This window comes from Pristis pectinata, chromosome 22, assembly GCF_009764475.1.
Source record: "Pristis pectinata isolate sPriPec2 chromosome 22, sPriPec2.1.pri, whole genome shotgun sequence".
In the NCBI taxonomy this organism is placed as follows: Eukaryota; Metazoa; Chordata; class Chondrichthyes; order Rhinopristiformes; family Pristidae; genus Pristis; species Pristis pectinata.
Window position 1 is genome coordinate 34180469 of NC_067426.1, and position 22988 is coordinate 34203456.

The 22988-nt window shown below is 45.3% G+C and overlaps 1 protein-coding gene across 2 annotated transcripts in view; it reads left to right on the forward strand.

Annotated features, from left to right (window-relative positions):
• Positions 1 to 22988, forward strand: part of col9a2 (procollagen, type IX, alpha 2) — a 90507-nt gene that overhangs the window by 11077 nt on the left and 56442 nt on the right. For both annotated transcript variants that reach the window (XM_052036278.1, XM_052036279.1), the window contains exons 6-12: positions 5367 to 5402; positions 5540 to 5563; positions 7587 to 7640; positions 10294 to 10347; positions 12012 to 12059; positions 22315 to 22371; positions 22593 to 22646. In XM_052036278.1, the coding sequence (XP_051892238.1) occupies positions 5367 to 5402; positions 5540 to 5563; positions 7587 to 7640; positions 10294 to 10347; positions 12012 to 12059; positions 22315 to 22371; positions 22593 to 22646 (327 nt within the window). The remainder of the gene's footprint in view (positions 1 to 5366; positions 5403 to 5539; positions 5564 to 7586; positions 7641 to 10293; positions 10348 to 12011; positions 12060 to 22314; positions 22372 to 22592; positions 22647 to 22988) is intronic.

Here is a 22988-nt window from a genome sequence, read left to right on the forward strand (position 1 = left end):
GTCAACATTGAGTGGGGACTTCCAGACAGCCTGAGTTAAGTATGGAATGTATCGTCTTCCTGTGCAGATGAAATGGGCATTGAGACAGAGGGCTAATGTTTATGTTTAAAAATCACATTAACCTTACAGTTAGTGCAGGAATTTTACACCCTGAGGAACTTCCGTTGGCAAGGTCTGAAAGGGGTTATTCATCACCATTCCAATCCGAGCAGGCCTGGCTGAACTGTATATTTTGTTCAGTCCCAGCCTGTTATTTACAGGCTGAGCAGAGAGGGAGTGGGAGAGGGTGGGGGGGGGGGGGGGGGGGGGGTAGGGGGGAGTGGGAATGGCTGTGAGTTGGAAGGTGCTAGTCCATTGAGCCAAATCTAGTTGTATCACAGTCCCTACTAGTCAGTGCAAAGAGCTCCTGCCTGCCAAGGTCTCCTGACACAGGAACCGATTCCAAGCCATTCACTGTACTGGGGAGGATTTATTGATTTTTAATAAATTAAACAGTAAAGTTTTAAATCTAAATTAATGTCTATTTGCTTAGTTGTTCTGCTATCAGTCTGTTAATGTTCCTGCAGTGTCAGTTGTAGGTAGTTGATGGCACCCTGACTGCCGAGATGAATCATGCATTCAGGGTGTACTCTGGTGATGTGAGCACATTGGGCTGGATTCTCAAGTTAATGGCAGCCACACTCATCTTTCACACCCTTTGCCCTACAAACCACTTGGCAACTCTGGGACTTCTGTGCAGGCATACAAGAAAATGGAAATCCCAGAGCTGCTGTCAGCAACTCGCAACTGGATTCCTCATGGATTTCAACTCAGAGGAGGGAATTCGGGCGTCCACATCTGTGTCCTGCACTTGGCAGAGAATAACACACCAGCTTCTGAAAGGTTGAAGGGATATTCTTCCCACTACTTGAATAGAAGGGGGCATCTGTGAGGGCATCAGATATATGTTTGGTTATTTAAAAAAACTAGTTCGGTAATTATTTAAAAAATTCTCCTTTTAAGTCTTCCCAAGGATTTTTTTTCAAAAACTCTAATTAGAATATGAATTTATATTTTACAACATTTAAATATGCTTAAAAGTGTGTGGAAGTGTTTCAGACATTTTAAAAGTTTTTTTCAGGTTTAATTCTTTGTTATGACTCTCATTTTTGAAGTTTTTGAATGTTTAAAAATGATTCAAAAGTTTGAAAGTTTTTCTAGGCGTGTGAATTAGCTGGCTGACAGAACTTTTGTTCTCATTGTTTGGACTGAGTTCATAGAATCGTAGAAATTTTACGAGGGGGATGCTTTTGTGCGGATTGGAGAGATCTCCCCAGCTTTCTCCTCCCTCCCAGCACTGGCTCTGTACCCCTGCAGCTCATGGTTCTTCCTCCACAACTGAGTACTGTTTAAATGTGGTGAGGGTTTCTGCCTGCCCCGCCCCTTAAGAGTTCTTGACTGTGACCACCCTCTGTGTAAAAACAGTTTTTTTCTCATCTAATCCTTTCACCAATTACCTTGAACCTCTGCCCCTCCTCCTCTGTTGACTCTGCTCAGAAAAATAAGTCCCAATTATTTATTCTATCTAGGCCTCCCATAAGTTTATACACTTCAATTAAGTCTCCTCCCACGAAGGCACAAGAAACAATCCCCACCTTTCCAGATTTTGATGATACTACATTTTTTCAGTCCATACAAATCTCCTGTGCACCCTTTCCGGGGCATTCACACCTGTCCTGTGAATGTGGTGACCAGAGCACAGAATGTTTGGTTGATCCACATCATTCCCTACGTCCAGAATGGTCTAATAGAGATAGAGAGCAAGGAAAAGGCCATTTGGCCCATCACATCCCCACTGACCGGGGAGCACCCATCTGTATTGATTCCATCTTCCAGCACTTGGCCCGTGGCCCTCTATGCCTGGGCTATTCAAGTGCTCATCGAGACACTTCTTAAATGCTGTCAGTGACTTTGCTTCCACCATTCTCTCAAACAGTGCGTTCCAGGGACTCACCAGTCTCTGGGAGAAAAAGGTCCCCTTCAGATCCACTCTAAACCTCTTACCCTTTACCCTGATCTACATCCTCTAGTTTTAGCCACTTCTGATATGGGAAAAAGTTTCCTGCAGTTTACCCTATCTATACCCCCTCATAATTTTAAATACTCAGTCATGTCCCCTCTTAACCTCCGCTCCAGGGAGAACAAACCCAGCCCCTCCAGTCTCCTCATAAATAAAACACTCCACCGTAGGCAACACCCTAGTGAATCTCCTCTGCACCCTCACTGGTGCTGTCACATCCTTCCTATAGTGTTGTGACCAGAAGGACATCCAGTACTCCAGCTGAGGTCTGATAAATATTTTGTAAAGTTGGAGCATAACCTCCCTGCTCTTGTATTCACTGCCCTGACTAATGAATGCCAGCATCCCATATGTCTTCTTAACCATGTTATCTACCTCGATTGCCACCTTCAAGGATCTTTGGACCTGCACACTAAGGTCCCTCTGTTCCTCAATGCTCCCAATGACCTTGCCATTCATGGTTCATGTCATCGCCTCATTTGACTCCAAAAATGCATCACACTTATCTGGGTTACATCCCATCTGCCATTTCTTGGCCTGTTTCACCAACGCTTAGATATGACTCTGTAGCCTGAGTCTACCCTCCACCCTGTAAATCACTCCAACAAGCTTCCATGCCATTTGTGAATGTACTGATTATGCCTCCTCCATCCACATCCAAATCATTAATGAATATTACAAACAGCAAGGGTCTTAGCACCGATCCTTGTGGAACACCACTAGTCACAGGCATTCAATCACACACACAACACTCTACTATCACCCTCTGCTTCTATTGCCAAGCCAATTTTGGATTCAATTTGTCAACTTGCCCTGGATCCCATGGGTCCTAACCTTTAGGACCAGTCTCCCAAGTCGAACCTTGTTGAAAGCCTTGCTTGAAGTCCATGTAAACCACATCACTGCACTGCCCTCATCCATACACCTCATTAACATGCAAGCCCTCATTACTAAGAATTCTCCCAGTGGTTTCTGCAGTGTCTTACTGGTAGATGTATACTTACTGAGGTCAGCAATGAGCTGACAATGGTTAGGCTGACTGCAAACACGATCCTTTATCTTGACTCCTACTTTACTGTATTACGGAGGAAGCTTTGGAGACAAAGTCCCAAGTGAGATGTTAAATTGAGGGTATTTTAGGAAGATGCAAAAGATTGCAAAGTACTATTTGAAGAAGAGTAGGAGTTCTTTACTGATGGTCCTGGCTAATCCCTCAACAAACATCACAGAAGGAGTCAGATTATTGCATTGAAAATTAAAGAAATGTGAAACAATATTTCAATTTTATTCTTGCTCAAAGCCAAACACCAGGGAAGCAATCCAAATATTTCAAGTGCCCTTTGTCCTAAAGCTGATGAACTAGTGCCACAATGGTAGGGCAGGTGATTTGCCCCTTCAAAAGGACTGCAGCAGCAGACCATGTGACTACCACTAATATGCAGCTCAGTGTAAACCACACGATCTGACTGTTCTTCCGTGAACACTGGAGCAGTTCATACGGGTGTCCAAAAAAGATGACAGACATTCTGGCTTTAGTGTTTTGTGATTCTAGTACTTTGTTTTATGTACATACACATCCAACAATATTCCCAAATGGACAAAAAGGGGCTTTTGTTAAAGGACATTGATTTTTTTGAATTTAGTAATTTTCTGATATTTAAAATTACTCCTTATGGCGCAAGAGATGAAAGGAGCAATTTGTAAAATTCTCGGAAAAAGCTGAATCTCTGTGACCAATTAATTAGACAGCTTTGCTATTTTTCTTCATCCTCCAAGTCACCCACAGCTGTAACCCAAGGATTATCAGAGTGCATTAATGAAGCTTTTCTGTGGCTGACTAATTAATAACTAATGGATTTGCAGTCCCAGCGTGAAGCTAATACTGAATCTCTGAACATGTTGGAACATTAAGCTCTGCATTGACCTTGCAATGGCCTGACTGCATTCCCCAGAGAGGGGCACGTGTTCAACTCTAATTAGGCTTTAATCAACATTCCTATTACAAAACCCCAATTCTGCGTGTCCGATTCAATCAGTAATCAGTGAGAGGAACTTCATGACTCATTCACCAACACTCCTTCCATTCCTTGGAAGCTCTGAACACTCCAACTTGCCTGTTCTTCTTTCTTCACCCATCCCCTCTCCACTGAGAACAAGATACATCCTGGGGCCAGGGGAGTCTCCCAGCAACCGCCCCCTCTGCCAGTCTACTGCTTCTTCAAACCCTAGCTCGGTGAGACTCAATCACCACTTCCAGATGGTTCCTCTGTCTTCCAGCTTGGATGACATGTGGCACTGGAGTGTGCTCTTCACACTTGTTCTGCAGTAGAGACACCTGTAGCATCTACACCACTGATCTTTAGCTAAGATATTACACAGAATTAGTGCGGATACCAGCGAGTAATTGGTGCAAGAGTTTTCATTGACCGATGAATAATCTCACCTTCTTCTCATTAAAATCCTACACTGAAGACAAATACAGATAGCAGTGAGTGACAGTCCCTGTGCTGCAAGTGACTCTGAGAGACCCATCCTCACGAAACAGGTACAAAATCTGTCCTCTTGTTACAGTCCACCTGACCTTACAGATCTCCTCTTGTTACAGGTAACAGTTTGTGACCCCTCCCTATGATGTGGGTATCACCGTGAGACTCTTCCAAGTGTCACAATCCAGTCTGTGAGATCCTTTCCCTTGATTCCCCCCCATTCCCCCCGCCCCACCACAAGTCACACCGTAAACCCCTCCCTGAATTGTAGGTTACCCTGTGAAGTTCTTCCCTGTTTTAGTTCCCCAACAGGAATCTTCGCAATATCGCTGGTCTTATGATGAGGCCACTCTCCACGTCACATGTTGCATTGTGTGACCTCCACTCTTGTTACAGCTTGCCATTGTAACCCATTCATATTTTACCATGACACCGTGATACACCTTCCCCTGTCCCACCCACAGGTACACAGTTATCGAGGTGTGGAGATTAATCTATGGGATTAGTGCACTCTTTGAAGATGCTATGAGCGGGTGAGATTGTGTTTAAGTAGGCACAGGTGTCTAAACTTGGTGCGGTAGAGTAATAGGGGGCAAAAATCAAGCAGCAGCACCTTTTTCATCCCCTCAGTTATTAATTACAAACGTAATTAAAATAGTTTTGTGGGAGAAGTAAAGCTGGTTATCAGCTGTTTTACACCAGTGCACAATGTCCAGGACCTAGCTCAGTGAACCTTGATTCGAGCAAAGAGTGACTGTGGTTCAGCCTCTTCTCAGCCTGCTGCAACATCAGATAATAATTCTGTTCCTTTCTTCTCACAGGGTCTGGTGGGCTTACCCGGACCTCCTGGGCCACCGGTAAGTTTAATCATTATGTCTGCAACAGTTGTGATTACATCAACCCTGGTATTTTTGCCTAGTTTACAAGACAATCAAACACTTTGTCAATTATTTTGTCTTTAATTTTACCAACTTTATATCTGCTTTATTTTCAGGGTTCTGGAATCAGGGGACCAGCTGTAAGTTTAATAAATGTACTCACTAACGGACCATATTAGTTGGGATCTAACCTATAATTTATCTCACCGATGTTGATTGGGGAGGGCTCAAGGCAACGTGCATTTAACACGTCTGTTTTCCCCAGTTTCTTTGTGTTTGTAAATGGGTGGGGGTGTAAGTAGATTCAGTTGTAACTTTCAGATTGCAATAGGATTTAAGCTTGAAAAGGAATAATTTGAATTTCACTGGGGAAAGAGCAGAAACAGAGGAATAAAAATGATACTTAATTCTGCTGGACTTATTCATCGGTTGTATTGGTTAGTCTATGTACTGCAGATGTAGCCATTTCTGCCCTGTGTCCTCTGGGCCCTGATTTCCATATAATAAGGTAATAGGTCATGAAACAGGTGGAGACTGTTTCTGCAAGCAAAGCCCTTTGCAGATCAGGACCTGGCAAGATAATGAAAGTAGCTTAGATTCTAAGAGGTTGTCATTGCTTAAATATCATGAACATTCTTGAGTGAGTTGACAGATAAACAGGAGCACACAAGTAAACACCATATCCTTGCATTTTCAAGTAGCCTTTGATAATTTTCTGTGTCATTCACACCTGTGAAACGTTAGGGCATTTGAGCTCGCTGAGTAGACAGAAAATTGTTCAAAATATGGAAAGCAGATGAAAGGACAAAGGGTGGTTATTGAGATTGGAGGAAGATTGAAAGTGATATTTCGTAATGGACAGTGCCGTGACCATTGTGATTCATAATTTAGGTTAATGATTTGTACTTAGGAACAGGTAACTCAATACCAAAATCTATTGATGATACCAAACCAGCAAGGGTGGGGCTGGGTGGAGAATGAAGTAAAGATAACACTGAGTTAGAATGCAACGTAAAACGAGGAAACACGAACATTTGCAAATTGGGCAGTTGTGGAAAAGTTACCTCACCTTCATCAACGGTGTAGCTGATGCACCTTACTAGTTAAAATTAAACCTGCACCTGAAAAATAAAAAGAAACGGAATGACACAGAAGAGCAAATGGGTTGAAGGATACAGGTGATAAATCGTTGCATCGAGCAGAGCAAGTCAACAAAGTGAGTAGAAAAGTAATCAGTAACAGCATTTATTTCAAGGGGCACATAATTCAGAAGTAATCAGAGGTGATTTTAATTTGTATCACCCCGTGTTCTGGCTGCACTTAAAGCACTGGGCACGGATCTGGACTCCGCTGTATGAAAAGGTGATGTGAACATCTCCAAACTTCACCTCCATTTCCCTCCTCCACCCCATCCTCCTCCATCCTCTTCTCCGCGTCCATCCCCTCCACCTCTATCCCCTCCCTCCACCTCCATTCCCTTCAGCCTTACACCAATGTAACCGTCATTAATTTGCTGTCTTCAAGCTTGTTGTTGTGGGATCTCACATGGACATTCACAGTGATTGTTACGTGCAACCCGACCTTTCTGTGAATCTGTTTGGTCTCCATGAGCTCCTGTGTTAAACATCTGTAGATCATTCATTGGCTGTAGCACTTAACACCCTGATCCCGCAGCATCAGAGCATGCAGGGGTATTCTCCCTCTCCCCTCCCTCCAACGGACACTCTTTGATTCAAATCTGGCTCGTAACGTGAAACTCTGGGGCATCAGATATTACTTATCTGCTTTTGACCAGGGTGTGTATCACATCCTTCAGGTGATAATTCCAATCAGACATCTAATTTTAAGTTTGCTGGAAAAAGTCCGTAGAAAGCTTGTCCCTGAAAAGGAACTATTCACATGGAGATTTCACTCTCTCAACTATTGAACCAACCTAGAGCAGAATTTATTTTCTCCTCCTGCTAAACTTAAATTGGCTTTGAGTGGCTCTCACACTGTAGTGGTGCTATTTATAGGCAATCTCCGTCAGCTGGTGGAAGGGAGGGCGATTGTGCGCACTTTCCTCTGATCACTCTCAGAACGTTCCCATATGTTCGGATGGGTCTAGATCAGGATTGGGTCGGAACAGATACTAATTATGTAACCTTTTTTGATTTACTTAAGGGTCCTCCTGGCCCAGTTGGGCTTCCTGGAGAAATTGGGCGTCCAGGAGCTAAAGTAAGTGATAATTAAATACCAAGCTTGTGTCTGCTTCCTTTACCTTTGGCACCAAAGAGCTAATTCTATGGAGCAAATTTGGAAGCAGCAGTGTCTATTTTCCAGGATTTTCAGGAAGTAGGTCTCCAACCTGAACCTCAGTAATGAACGATGCATGAGGCATCTGCGTTTCAGTAAGAATACCCTCACTGAAAGCTGCAGGCACAGATAGAATCACAGAACAGAGAAACATCCACTGGTTGCAGCAATGAACTCTAGCCACCAGCTTGTGAAGACCAAGAGCAGGGAAGTGAAGAGAAAGGACCAGAGGATGTAGAGGAAAAAGAGGGGAGGAGACAACCCGGAAAGATTCTTTCTACCTAGACTCACTGGAAAAGGTCGGGTGTGAGACCCACGTTCAAAGAGGCGTGCAAGGATCTGCCCGGCTACAACAAGCCATCAGCTCAACCTCAGCTGTGGGGATGCTTTTCGAAATGGTGATCTGGGAAAACATTAGTAGGCTCTTGGAGAGGTTTGAGTTGAGGTAGGAGAGCCTTGCTCAAGACAGATTGCATTGAAATAACCTGATTAACCTTTTCGATGGGGTAACAGAGGAGGCTGATGAGAATGCAGTCGATATTGTCTACTTTCAGATGACATTTCATAAAGTCCTGCACAACTGGCTGGATAGCAAAGTTAATGCCCATGAAATGCAGCATGGACAGGACATTGGTTTAGGGCAGAAAGCAGGCAGTGGTAGTAAATGGTTGTTTCTCAGAGTGGAGGATGGTAGAGAGTGGTGTTCCCCAGAGGTCAGTATTATTTTGATTACAGTATATTAATGACTTAGATATGGGTGTGTGGCAGATGACATAAACTTATGGTAAAGTGAGGAGGATTGTAGTTAAACTGCAGAAGGACATAGCTAGACTGGCAGAAAGATAGACTGGAGGCAGGTAAAATTTTATACCAAAAAATGTAAAATGATAATAAAAACAGTTCGGATAGCAGCTGAGGAGAAAGAAAAACAAAGTTAATGGCTTCTCACCAGAACCAGCCAATGAAGCCCAACATAAGTTCAAGAAACAACACCTCGTCTCCTGACTGGGTACGTTGTGACTTTCAGGACTCAGCAATGAATTCAACAATATCAGATAACCAGCCTTTCCAGTTTGTTGCAGAACTGGCCAGTTCTGATGATGGGTCATCAACCTGTAATGTCAACTCTGGAGCAAGAGGATGAGGAAGGAAGAGGAGGCAGGGAAACATATTCCTGACCTTCGACTCCAGTACAGGCTCCGTATTCATCCTCACTGAACCCTGCCTTGCTGCTGGCCGCAAAGTCAGTGGCTGTTGTTCCAGTAATTGACAGCAACCTCTCCTCCTCCTACTGCAAGATGGAAGGGCAGCTTATTGGGGAATGTATTGTATCTGATGGTGAGTGTTCAGTGGGGAATATGAGTGTTAAGGAGATCTGGTTGGTGGAGAATGTTGGTGGTGGATGGAAGGAGGAGTAATACATGGGGTAAGGTGTGAGGCCAATACTAGAAAGGATGGGCTTTGGTGGTGGAATCATCAGCCTTAGCCATGCCTATGAGACCACTAAACCTTCTGGGAGGACTGCATCCACGTCCTGGGCCCTTCTTTCCCGGCATTGACCCAGTTCAGCATCCCTACTGGGACCTTGCACCTGTTGGGCGACCTGTGAGCGAAGGCTCTCTCTCCACCTCATCGATCAAAGAATCTGGAACTGGCTGTGAAAAACAGTGTTCCCTCTCTTGTTTTCTCTGCCATACCTTCAGCAAGCATCCAAAAGATACAGGACTATCACCAGCAGGTGGTGCACACCACCCATGTCAGAACTTCCCTCAGTGCCGGGTCCTCGGACATGGCTGCAGGCTGATACCAACTGGTTATAATGTGGTTTCGATTGGGAACCAGAGAACAATTTAAGAGTTACTTTGGAAATTGACAAGCAGAAAAAAAAGTTGTCTTGGGAAAAAAAGGTCTTGGAAAAGAACCTGTTTCCATGTAACCTCCCCACAGTAATCAGACACCGCTGTCTCTGAAGAGGCTGCTAGTTTCATCACAGGAGGCCATTGGAAAGTGACAAGCAATCACTTCCACTGATACTTGTGCAACGAATCTCTATTAAACATACAGCATTTGGTATTTTTAGGTTACAATAACAAAATAAACCTATTGCTGTTAAAAACGCCTTTATTTGAAAATTCTGCGGGAAAAATAATTTGCGAGTCTGGATGTCTCCAGCTCCTAACCCCATTTTCCCATTCACAAAATTGATTCTATAACGTCATTTTCTGTACCGCAAAGCTTCTCAGGAATGTAACTATCGCGTTGTGAACTACCTGTAAATGCAAATCTTTCTTTTCTCTTGTGTTTTACGCACTGATTGACATTATTCTACAAATCCCCCCTGTACTGTTACACAGCAGCTTCCTCCTAGATTACACATCTGGTTCCCACCCACTGCTCCCCTCCTCTTCCCCTCACACTCCAATCCTATCCCTTGCACTTCATGTAGCATTCTGCTTGCCAACTGTTCCACCCTTCCGCTTGTGCTGTCTGCATTGCTCTGTGCCATCCACCAATGTAGTTCTAGTTGCTGACGTTTACGCTTGTGTGGTTGAGCTGCTATCTGTTTATTTTAAAGGGTGCGGCGGGACAGATTGGACCAATGGGTAAGCAGGGCCCTCGGGGTCTCCAGGTATGTCACTCCAGGTATATCCTAACAGCTGCACTTCATTCTGGGAGCGGGACGGTTTGATTTCTAACACATAGATAACCATCAGTATGTAACTATACAGAACAAAATGGCTTCAGTCAGGGATGATCATTACTGACCAGCTAACAATAAACAATGAGCAGGATTGAATCCTAGGCTAAAATATAATTCGAGAATTTAATTCAAGTCGAGTTTATTATCGTGTGCGGAAGTAGGGTGAGGTACAATACAATGAAAAATTTGCTTGCAGCATCACAGGATTCAGACAACACACAAAACTTAAATTATACAAGACAGTGAAGAGAAATAGATCCTCAACAATGCAGTTTTCAAGTGAATCTAGGATTTTTTATGGTTTGTGCGTAAGATAATGGATAGCTGGGAGTGGTATTGGTATTGGTTTATTATTGTCACTTGTACCGAGGTACAGTGAAAAACTTGTCTTACAAACCGATCGTACAGGTCAATTCATTACACAGTGCAATTACATTGGGTAGTACATAGTGCATTGATGTAGTACAGGTAAAAACAATAACAGTACAGAGCAAAGTGTCACAGCTACAGAGAAAGTGCAGTGCAATAAGGTGCAAGGTCACAACAAGGTAGATCGTGAGGTCAGAGTCCATCTCATCGTATAAGGGAACTGTTCAATAGTCTTATCACAGTGGGGTAGAAGCTGTCCTTAAGTCTGGTGGTACATGCCTTCAGGCTCCTGTATCTTCTACCCGATGGAAGAAGAGAGAAGAGAGAATGTCCCGGGTGGGTGGGGTCTTTGATTATGCTGGCTGCTTCACCAAGACGAGAGGTAAAGACAGAGTTCAAGGAGGAGAGGCTGGTGTCCATAATGCGATGCGCTGTGTCCACAACTCTGTGAAGTTTCTTGTGGTCCTGGGCAGAGGAGTAGGTTACAGGCAGGATCTAATCAAGTAGTTTAGGGTGATTTATATATAGATCAATGGATCGCCAAGAGACGGTTACAAGATGGAATCCATTTAAGGAGTTTGAATGTTTTTATATAGAGTAATGGATACTTGGGAGTGGATTAAAATGCTGCAGTCTCATTAACATGGTTAATAGTAGAATAACAGCTACCACCGAGCTGGATTGTAGATTGGTATCCAGGCAGATTTCCGGATTGAACCCCATCCCTTATCGCTGGAGTGAGAGGATTGTCCTCTGTGGAGAGATTCTTTTCTTGAGTTTAGAAGAACGAACGGTAATCTCATCAGACGTAAGGAAATCCTTACAGAGCTTGACAGTGTGGACATGGGGATGATGTTTCCCCTGGCTGGGGAGTCCACAACCAGTGGTCACTGGCTCAACATAAGAGGTCAATCACTTGGAAATGAGCTGTGAATATATTTCCATAATCTGAAGGTAATGAATGTTTGGAATTCTCTAGCCCGGAGGTGGTGTCACTGAGTATGTTGAAGACAGATATTGATGAATTTTTGCATATTGAGGGAATCGAGGCCTTAGAGCAAGTGTCACTGAGGTAGATCAGTTATGATCTTATTGAAGGGTAGAGAAATTATGACCTAGTCCTGCTTCTAGTCCTTATATTCACATGTTTGTGTAAATAACTACCAGACTTTCAGCATTATGGGTGTGAATAATGGTAACTGTTGTGTGGTCTGTTTGTGCAGGGACCTCCTGGTAACCTCTATGGTGCGGAAGGGAGTGCAGACCTTCTGGTAAGAATGACTCTATTCAACATTTAATTGCTACCTTACACTCTGTTTTCATGTTTTAAACAGTCCCACTGCTCTGATAGCGTACTGTGAGCGAAGAACGGCCTCTGCTCTTGGTGTTGCTGGGGCATTAAGTTCATAAGGTCAATGATCCAAGTCACTGGGATGCGGCTTGAAACGAGCAAACCAAAATCTGAAGAAACACTAAAGAACGTGTGCTTTCTTTAAACAAACAAGCCTGATTTTCAGTTAGCATGAGAGTTGTTTAAACAAAAAATGAAGGATTAACCAGGGTTAATAGAAATGGACCCTCTGCCATCATTGAGGATTCAAGGGATCATAAATATTAGATTAAATGCAGAAGGATTAGATCAGAGGCAGAAGGTGGTTTTGAGGCTGTGAAATCCAGGTTTACTGGTTGTAACAGAAGCTGCTGGATTGGATCAAGACTAGGTTGGAAAGATGGATGAAAAATAGGGTTCTGAAGGGAATTGGGAGCATTGTGTAAATATGATTGATACCTGTTGTTTGTGGGAGGAGAGCGTGGTTTTCAGGGAAGTGCCCTGTGTCGGTGTTGTAACTTTCACGCTGATGTGCCCATTCATTGTGCACTGTGAAAATCTCCATTTTATCTCTGCTTGTGGAAGTGTAATGTGTTCGCTTTGATCTGCAGCACTGCTTCTACTGACCTGTAATGCATACAGGTTTTACACAAGTAAGTTACCTTTAGGGGTGACTTTTAAAACCTTTGCCCTCAGAATTCCCATAACCTTTTTACAAAAGAGGGTCACTGGATCTTCACTCGGGGTTGGATGTTGCCGTGGGTTTCCCTTTGGGAACAACACAATCCCAAGTTCTCCGTAAATGAGATGGGAAGGGATGATTCCTGTTCTCTTAGCTCATTGACCCCTTCTGCTGTTGGTTGGGTGGACATGAATCCCACAAAGTTTGCTGCATTGAATCTATAATTGGAAAGTTTTGGGTTTGAGCAGGTTCTGTAGCAAGGCTAGGAGATACTTGGGCCATCCATGCCTTCCTGGTGTGTGCAGTCTGCTGATGTGCATAGTCAGCTGCGAGATGCAATCTGCCCATAAGGATGAGCTGCTGCAATGCACCATCCAGGAGGGTGGCTTGATTCCTGGGGCACTCGGACTAGATCTGGGGCAGGAGGGACATGTTCAAGATGGGCGAGTTGCATCATAACAGGAGCTGGACATGTCCTGATGTGGCTGGGAAGAGTTTAAATCATATTGGCGGGGGGGGGGGGCGGTGGACATGACCATGGGGTAGTAGAAAAGAGGAATTAAGTGCCCAAAGGAGTGGGAGTGTCATACAACCATGGAGAAGGGAGTCACACAGATTTTGGTGGGAACAGATTAAGAAAAGCTCTGAGGAACAGAAAACCCAGTTTAGGAACGCATGTGTCCAAATGGACAAAGTGCTGAACGAAGTTGTTGAGCTGCAAGTGTACAGAGTCCTGAGGGATTATGACGTAGTGGTGAGAATTCAAACTTTGCTCAAAAAAAGACAGGACTGGCCACTTAATATTTTCAGGGTACGTTGTTCAGAAAAGATAGGGTTAAACTGGAGTAGTAACAAAGTGGTTCATATAATTCTTTACCAAGGGCAATGATGTTCCCAAAATCTCAGTAGAAGCAACGTTAGCTGACAATGGATGAGGTGAAAATCAATAGGGGATGATGCAAGAAAGGCTATGCTTAAAGTAACTTCCACCCTGGTCTGGATGTGAGGCAGACTGGGGGTGGGGGGGAGTGGTAGTGGTTGAAGGAAGACTTCCTATAACATTCTGATCCGCCTTGGATGCAGGGAAGGCAACAAGGGACTGGAAAATGGAAATATGAGACCCTTGTTCAGACCAGGGATGCAAGAACACACACAGCAAATACAAACCACTCAGTTTAACTTTGGTTAAGGAGAAGCCTTTAGAAACAATAAGTGGGAAAAGATTACTTGGCATTTGGAGGAATTTGAGTTGACGGAGAAGAGCCAACACAGATTTCTTAAAGGTAAATTGTGATTGACTGACCTGATTGAGAAGGTTAGTGAAGGAAATGCGGTAGATGTCGTCAACAAGGATTTTCAGAAGTGTTTGACAGATTGGAGAACATGTTGTATGATGAGAAGTTGAGAGAGCTAGGGCCTTTCTCTTTGGAGCGACAGAGGATAAGAGGCGACTTGATAAATGTGTATAAGATTATGAGAGGCATAGACAGAATGGACGGCCAGCATCTTTTCCCCAAGGTGGTTATGGCCAATACTAGAGGTCACCCGTTTAAGGTGTGGGAGGAAAGTTCAGGGAAGATATCAGAGGTAGGTTTTACGCACAGAGAGTGGCGGGTGCCTGGAACGCACTACCGGGGGTGGTGGTAGAGGCTGATGCAATAGGAACATTTAAAAAAAACACTTAGATAGGTACATGGATGAAAGAAAAATACAGGATTATGGGAGAAGTAGAGAAGGGGATCGAGTGAATATGGATAAGGTTTATACTGGTCAGCACAACATTGTGGTCGAAGAGCCCCTATTGTGCTGTACTGTTCTATGTTCTATGTGCTACGTCAGCAGGATCGAGGGCCATGGAATGAAGGGATTGGTGGCAGCATGGATAGGAAATTAGCTTAGGGTCAAAAACAGAGTGTGGTGGTGAATGTTTCTTTTTCAGACTGGACACTGTTGTTGCCAGGGTGCAGTTCTGGTACCACTGTACCATGGAGTATACACTAACAACCTAGGCATGGGGTCTACGGAGTTAAATTTCCCAGTCGGCAGATGACATAGAGTTTGGAAGTGTGGTAAACCATGAGGAGGACTGCAATAGATTATGGGAAGACATCGATGGGCTGGCTACATATTAGACAAGTGGCAGATCAAAGCTCCTACACGTAAGTGTGAAGTGATACAGTTTAAGTGAAAGAATGAGAGACATTTGGGAATCAGTGGCACAGTGTAAAGCTGTGCAGGAACAGAGGGGTCTGAAATCTGTTTTTGAATGTGTCCACACTACCCAAATATCACCTAGGTGACTGTAATAACATATTGGTCGCCTGGGGCACATCTGGAAGGCTGTCCCTTCCTATACTGCCATAGGTCCTTGAACATGACAAGGCACAGTGAGAGTGAGGATTGGATAGAGGTGTACAGGGTCATGATAGGTTTAGGTCATAGGGTCATACAGCAAAACAGCACAGATACAGGCCCTTCGGCCCAACCTGTTCATGCCGACCGGGTGCCCGCCCAGTTTGTCCCAATTTCCTGCGATCGGCCCATATCCCTCTAAGCCCCGAGAAGCAAAGGACTGCAGAGGCTGGAATCTAGACGAAAAACACGATGACGCTGGAGGAACTCAGCAGGCCAGGCAGCATCCGCGGAGAAACGCAGGCGGTCAACGTTTCGGGTCAGGACCCTGCTGAAGATAGGGAAGACAGGACTGAAGGTGGGAAAAAGGGGAAGCCCAGTATATAGGAGGGAAAAGCAGAGCAGTGATAGGTGGACATAAGAGGGGAGGCGGGGGGGCACAGGGTGGTGATAGGTTGATACAGGTAAGAGATGGTGATAGGCAGGTACAGGGGAGGAGGGGAGAGCAGACTGGAGGAACAGCACCTCATTTTCCATCTTGGAACCTTGCAGCCTAACGGCATGAACATTGAATTCTCCCACTTTAGGTAATTCCACCCCCCCCCCCCCCCAAACACACATCATGCCTCTTCTTCCCTTTCCTAGTCTACCTCTCTTTTTTCTACCCCACTTTTTCCTCCTTACCTTTGACCCATCCCCCGGTGGATCTGCTCTCCCCTCCTCCCCTGACTGCATTAGCACAGGGGCGAATAATTCACAGGGCTGTGAGGAAAGCCAAGGTAGCTGGGACTCATTTGATAGGCCAAATGTTCTCCTTCTGTGGCATAACAATTCAATGATTCTGTGATAAATTATGGGAAGGCTGGATAAACATATCACGAAGAAGGGAACAGAGGGTCAACATGATAGATAGAACATAGAAAACCTACAGCACAATTCAGGCCCTTCGGCCCACAAAGCTGTGCCAAACATGTCCCTACCCTAGAAATTACTAGGCTTACCCATAGCCCTTGATTTTACTCAGCTCCGTGTACCTATCTAACAGTCTTTTGAAAGACCCTATCGTATCAGCCTCCACCACCGTTGGCGGCAGCCCATTCCCCGCACTCACCACTCTCTGAGTACAAAACTTACCCCTGACATCTCCTCTATACCTACTCCCCAGCACCTTAAACCTATGTCCTCTTGTGGCCACCAATTCGGCCCTGGGGTAAAGCTTCTGACCATCTACCCTATCAATACCTCTCATCACCTTATACACCTCAATCAGGTCCGCCCTCATCCTCTGTCTCTCCAAGGAGAAAAGGCCGAGTTCCCTCAACCTGCTTTCATAAGGCATGCTCCGCATTCCAGGCAGCATCCTTGTAAATCTCCTCTGTACCCTCTCTATGGCTTCCACAGTGAGGCGACCAGAGTCTGACCAGGGACCTATATAGCTGCAACAATACCTCACGGCTCCTAAACTCAATTCCCCAATTGATGAAGGACAATACACCATCTGCCTTCTTAACCACAGAGTCAACCTGCGCAGCCGCTTTGAGCGTCCTATGGACTCGGACCCCAAGATCCCTCTGATCCTCCACACTGCCAAGAGTCCTACCATTAAGACTATATTCCGCCAACATATTTGAACTACCAAAATGAACCACTTCACACTTATCTGGGTTGAACTGCATCTGCCACTTCTCAGCCCAACTCTGCATCCTATCTATGTCCCTCTGTAACCTCTGACAGCCCTCCAAACTATCCACAACACTCCCAACCTTCGTGTCATCTGCAAACTTACTAATCCACCCCTCCACTTCCTCATCCAGGTCATTTATAAAAATCACAAAGAGTAAGGGTCCCAGTACAGATCCCTGAGGTACACCACTGGTCACCGACCTCCACTCGGAATACGACCCTTCAACAACCACTCTTTGCCTTCTGTGGGCCAGCCAGTTCTGGATCCACACTGAAATGTCCCCTTGGATCCCATGTCTCCTCACCTTCTCCATAAGCCTTGCATGGGGTACCTTATCAAACGCCTTGCTGAAATCCATATACACGACATCTACTGCTCTCCCTTCATCGATGTGCTTAGTCACATCCTCAAAAAATTCAATCAGGCTCGTAAGGCAGGACCTGCCCTTGACAAAGCCATGCTGACTATTCCTAATCATATTATACCTCTCCAAATGTTCATAAATCCTGCCCTTCAGGATCTTCTCCATCAGCTTACCAACCACTGAGGTAAGACTCACCGGTCTATAATTTCCTGGGCTATCCCTACTGCCCTTCTTGAATAAGGGAACAACATCCGCAACCCTCCAATCTTCCGGAACCTCTCCCATCTCCATGGACGACACAAAGATCATCGTCAGAGGCTCTGCAATCTCCTCCCTCACCTCCCACAGCAACCTGGGGTACATCTCATCCGGTCCCGGCAACTTATCTAACTTGATGCTTTCCAAAAGTTTCAGCACCACCTCCTTTCTAATATCCACATGCTCAAGCTTTTCAGGCCGCTGCAAGTCCCCATTACAATCCCCCAGATCTTTTTCCGTGGTGAATACTGACGTAAAGTATTCATTAAGTACCTCCGCTATTTCTTCCGGATCCATACACACTTTCCCACTGCTGCACTTGATAGGCCCTATCCTTTCACATTTCATCCTCTTACTCTTCACATACTTGTAGAACGCCTTGGGGTTTTCCTTAATCCTGCCCGCCAAGGCCTTCTCATGTCCCCTTCTGGCTCTCCTAATCTCTTTCTTAAGTTCCTTCCTTTTAGCCTTGTACTCCTCTAGACCTCTAACATTACCTAGCTCTCTGTACCCTTTGTATGCTTTTCTTTTCCTTTTGACTAGATTTATTACAGCCTTCATACACCACGGTTCCTGCATCCTCTCGTGACTCCCCTGTCTCATTGGAACATGTCTGTTCAGAGCTCCACACAAATATCCCCTGAATATTTGCCACATATCTTCCGTACTTTTCCCAGAGAACATCTGTTCCCAATTTAATCTTCCAATTTCCTGCCTGAGAGCCTCATGATTCCCTCTACTCCAAGTAAACACCTTTCTAGTCTGTCTGTTCCTATCTCTCTCCAGTGCTAACGTAAAGAAGATAGAATTATGATCACTATCACCAAAATGTTCACCCACTGAGAGATCTGACACCTGACCAGGTTCATTACCCAATATCAAATCAAGCACAGCCTCTCCTCTTGTAGGTCTATCTACATACTGTGTCAAGAACCCTTCCTGAACACACCTAACAAACTCCACCCCATCTAAACCCCTCACTGTCTGGAGATGCCAATCGATGTTTGGGAAATTAAAATCCCCCATCACAACAACTCTGTTATTCTCACACCTTTCTAGGATCTGCTTCCCTATCTGCTCCTCAATAACCCTGTCACTATTGGGCAGCCTATAAAAAACACCCAGCACCATTATCGACCCCTTCCTGTTCCTAACCTCCACCCACAGAGACTCCGTAGACAATCCCTCCACAACGTCCACCTTTTCCGCAGCCATGACACTATCTCTGATCAACAGTGCCACTCCCCCACCCCCCACTTCTCTTGCCTCCCCCCCCCCCACCCCACCATCCTTCCTAAAACATGTAAAACCCCGCACTTGAATCAACCATTCCAGCCCCGGAGCCATCCAAGTCTCCGTAATGGCCACCACATCATAGCTCCAAGTATCGATCCAAGCTCTAAACTCATCCGCCTTGTTCACAATACTCCTTGCATTAAAATAGACACATCTCAAGCCTGTCTGAACACGTCCCTTCTCTATCACCTGTCTATGGTACTTACTCCTAGCCTCCTCTATTTGAGAGCCAAACACCTCTTCCCCAGTCTCTCTGGTACGGATCCCACCCCCTAACAATTCTAGTTTAAACTCTCCCCAGTAGCCTTAGCAAACCTCCCTGCCAGTATGTTGGTCCCCCTGGGATTCAAATGCAACCCGTCCTCTTTGAACAGGTCATACCTGCCCCAAAAGAGGCCCCAATGATCCAGAAAACTGAATCCCTGCTCCTTACTCCAATCCCTCAACCACGCATTTAACCTCCTCCTCATTCTGTTCCTATACCCACTGTCGCTTAGCACAGGCAGTAATCTGGAAATTACTACCTTTGAGGTCCTGCTTCTCAACTTCCTTCCTAATTCTCTATAGTCTCTTTTCAGGACCTCATTCCTTTCCCTACCTATGTCGTTGGTACCAATATGTTCTCCCTCTCCCTTCAGGATATCTTGGACGCGATCAGAAACATCCCGGACCCTGGCACCTGGGAGGCAAACCACCTTCCGAGTTTCTTTCCTGCGTCCACAGAATCGCTTGTCTGCCCACCTAACTATAGAGTCCCCCGTCACTAGTGCCCTCCTCACTCCTTCCCTACCCATCTGAGCCACAGGGCTGGGCTCTGTGCCAGAGACACTGCCACTGTTGCTTCCCCCAGGCAGGCTGTCTCCCCCAACAGTACTCAAACAGGAGTACTTATTGTCAAGGGCTACAGCCACAGGGGTACTCTCTAGTACCTGACTCTTCCCCTTCCCTTCCCCCTCCTGACTGTGACCCAATTGCCTGATTCCGATGTTCCTGGTGTGACCACCTGCCTATAACTCCTCTCTATCACCTCCTCACTCTCCCTGACCAGACGAAGGTCATCGAGCTGCATCTCCAGTTCCCTAACACGGTCCCTCAGGAGCTGCAGCTCGACACACCGGGTGCAGACGTAGCCCTCCCAGAGGCAGGGAGACTCCGGGAACTCCCACATCTGACACCGAGTACAGGAAACTGCTCTCATACTCCTTCCTTAACTCAAGTCACCTCCCTTTCCTCGCCCCTTTACGCCTAAGCCCCTTGAGCCAAAGCCCAGAACTCTCTGCTACCTTTCACTCCGCTGCCCACTCCGATGCTGCCCGCTGGATATGGCAGTTGGCTTTTTAAACTGCCCGCACCACGCCTGCGCCGTCCAGCCCCCACTCTACCACTTAAAACTTTTACACCCTTATAAAAGTACCTTATAAAAACACTAACCCTAATAAATTACAACCCTATTAAAAACTAAGCCTTATACTTAAAACCCTAATAAAAAGATGAAGAAAACCTCATCTGCTCCGTAGTCCTCGTAGATAAAGGAGTGGTCTCATGAAGAACTACAGTCAGCATGGACTGGGTGCTAAATACTCTTTATTCTGTCATAGAATAGTTAGGAGGCCAATTGGCCCATTGTGTTCGCACTGGTTCTCCACCAGAGCAACTCACCACTTCAACCCTGGCCCTTTCTCCATAGTCTTGAAAATGTTTTCTCACCAGATATTTATTGAGTTCCTTCCTGAAGGCCACAATGGGACCTGCCTCCACCACACCTGTGGGCAGAGTATTCCAGATTCCAACCACACGCTGCAGAAAACAGTTTTTCTCATGTCGCTGTTAATTCTTCTCCCCTTGATTTTGTACCCATGGTCTCCAGTCCTTGACCCCTCTGTCCACATGAATATCCTTGTGTTGTCCACTCTGTCTACACTCCTCATCACTTCACATACTGTTATCAAATCTCCCCGTGGCCTTCTTTTCTACAAAGGAGAAAGTCTCAACCTCTCTAATCTCTCCTCACAAACGTGGCCCCTCATCCCAGGTCACATTTTCATGAATGGTTCATAATCTGGACTCTGATGCTTTTACAACCTTCCTATAATGTGGCGACCAGAATTGAACACAATACTTGAGCTGAGACTGGACCAGTGCTTTATTGAGGTTCAACATGATTTCCCTGCTCTTCATGCCTCTATTGATAAAGCCCAGAACTGTGTGTACCTTATTAACTGCTTTCTCAACCTGCCCTACTACTTGTGCACCCATTCCCAGGTCACTTCAGCTCCTGCACCTTTCTAAAACAGTATTCTTCATCCTACGTCGCTTCTCCTGATTCTTCCTACCATAATACATCAGCTCACATCTCTCTGCATTAAACTTTATCCTTCATCTGCCCAATCTACCAGCTTGGTTATAACCTGCCTCAATGTATCACCATCCTCCTCACAGTATATGTTACTACCACATTTTGAGTCAACCCCAAATTTAGAAATGGTGGCTTGCACCAAGTCCGGGTTATTAATTTAGATCTAAAAAAAGGCAATGGCCTTACCACCACTCCCTGGGGCGTACCACTATTCATCTTTCTCCAGTGTGAAAAACAACCCTCTGTTGCCTGTTACTTAGCCAACTTCAGATACGTGCTTTCGATGTCCCATTTTTCTGCCAGGTGCTTCAACATTGCTGATAAGCTTGTTAAGTGGCACCTTGTCAAAAACCTTCTGGAAGTCCATGTACACCATATCAACTGCAAAACCCTCATCAACTTGTAACACCATCAACAATTTGACCAGTTTGGATTAATGCCATTTTCACTTCATGAGTCCATGCTGGCTTGCCTTAATAAATCCATTGTCCTCCAGGCTGAGGTTAAACTGTAGTTGCTGGTCTAATCCTTACTACTTTTTCTGAAGAAGGAAGTGACATCCGCTAATCTCCTGTCCTCTGCTATCTCCCTTGTATCCAAAGTGCATTGAAAGATTATGGTCAGTGCCCTGGCGATTTCCTCCCTTCAATGATTTGTAGACTTTCAAATGAGAAGGGTCACAGGGCTCTGTGGAAAGAGGAAGGACTGGCTGGCTTAATCTTTCAACGAGTTTGTACAGGCACGATGAGCCAAATGGGCTACCTTTGTGATTTTTAATTGCATTTCACATCGTGTTTTGTTGGATTTCCTCCGTCTAGGGTCGCATCGGTTAGACTGTCACATTCAGTCCTTGATCTCTGGTGTGTGAAATGATCTCAGGTGGAACCAATCCTTCCTCTGTAATTGGCCTTCTGTGTGCCTGAGGCAGAGCTTCTTTGAGATGATGAGGACTGGTGATGTGGATTGGTCATTGTCCACGTTTATGAATAAATGAACAAGCTCAGGAACAGCAGGCGACCATCTCCGGTCAATAAGCCTGAAAATGGCCCCTCACCTTGTTAGCTCAGGCCCTGAATCCATAGTTAGTCCCTGAGTTAATGAAACATTTGTCAGCTGTGGGACAAGGTGCTTCTAAACTTGGGGGGAAGCAAAGCACAGGTCTTGAAACTGATTATCTTTCTGAACTCTCTGTGTTACCTTCCAGTGCCCCACTTCATGCCCACCTGGACTAAAAGGCCCACAAGGACTTCAAGGACTCAAGGTAAGCCCCCTCTCCCACACTGTATCAATGGGCCTGCACCGTACGTCTTACAGGGTGTAAGTAGTGTTAGGTGTAGTGAAAATCAAATCAGAAACGTTACCAAAAGTAGGTCATTGCATTGTAGATGTGAGCAGCCCAGCAGGCTGCTGCCAGCAGTGTTACCTTATGGTAAAAGTTGCACGAACAGCAATTAATAGATGACGACTCATTTTCATTCGCAGGGTCACAAGGGCAAACCAGGACCTCTGGGAGATGCTGGAAGACAGGGACCGTCGGTGAGTATAGAGTGAATTTAACAAATGCACGTGGTGTAGCTGATGGCATCACACAAACAACGGCACATTTTTATTAAATGCCCCGCACTGCAAATTTTAATGCACCTTACGTTGTCTACTATAATCATTAATGGTGAAGGGGGGGGGGCATTTGCCTCAGTTCATTGGACATTTATTTGTGACATTGGAAGAGCTCATTATCACCACAGAGAATTGTAGGTGATTCAGTGAGAGGACTGAGCTGATTGGGTAAAGGAGGGCCAAGGTAAGGGATTGAAGTAATTGGTTGAGGAAGGGTCAGCAAGATGGCATTGAGGTGGAGAGGGTCGGTGTAGGTGTTGA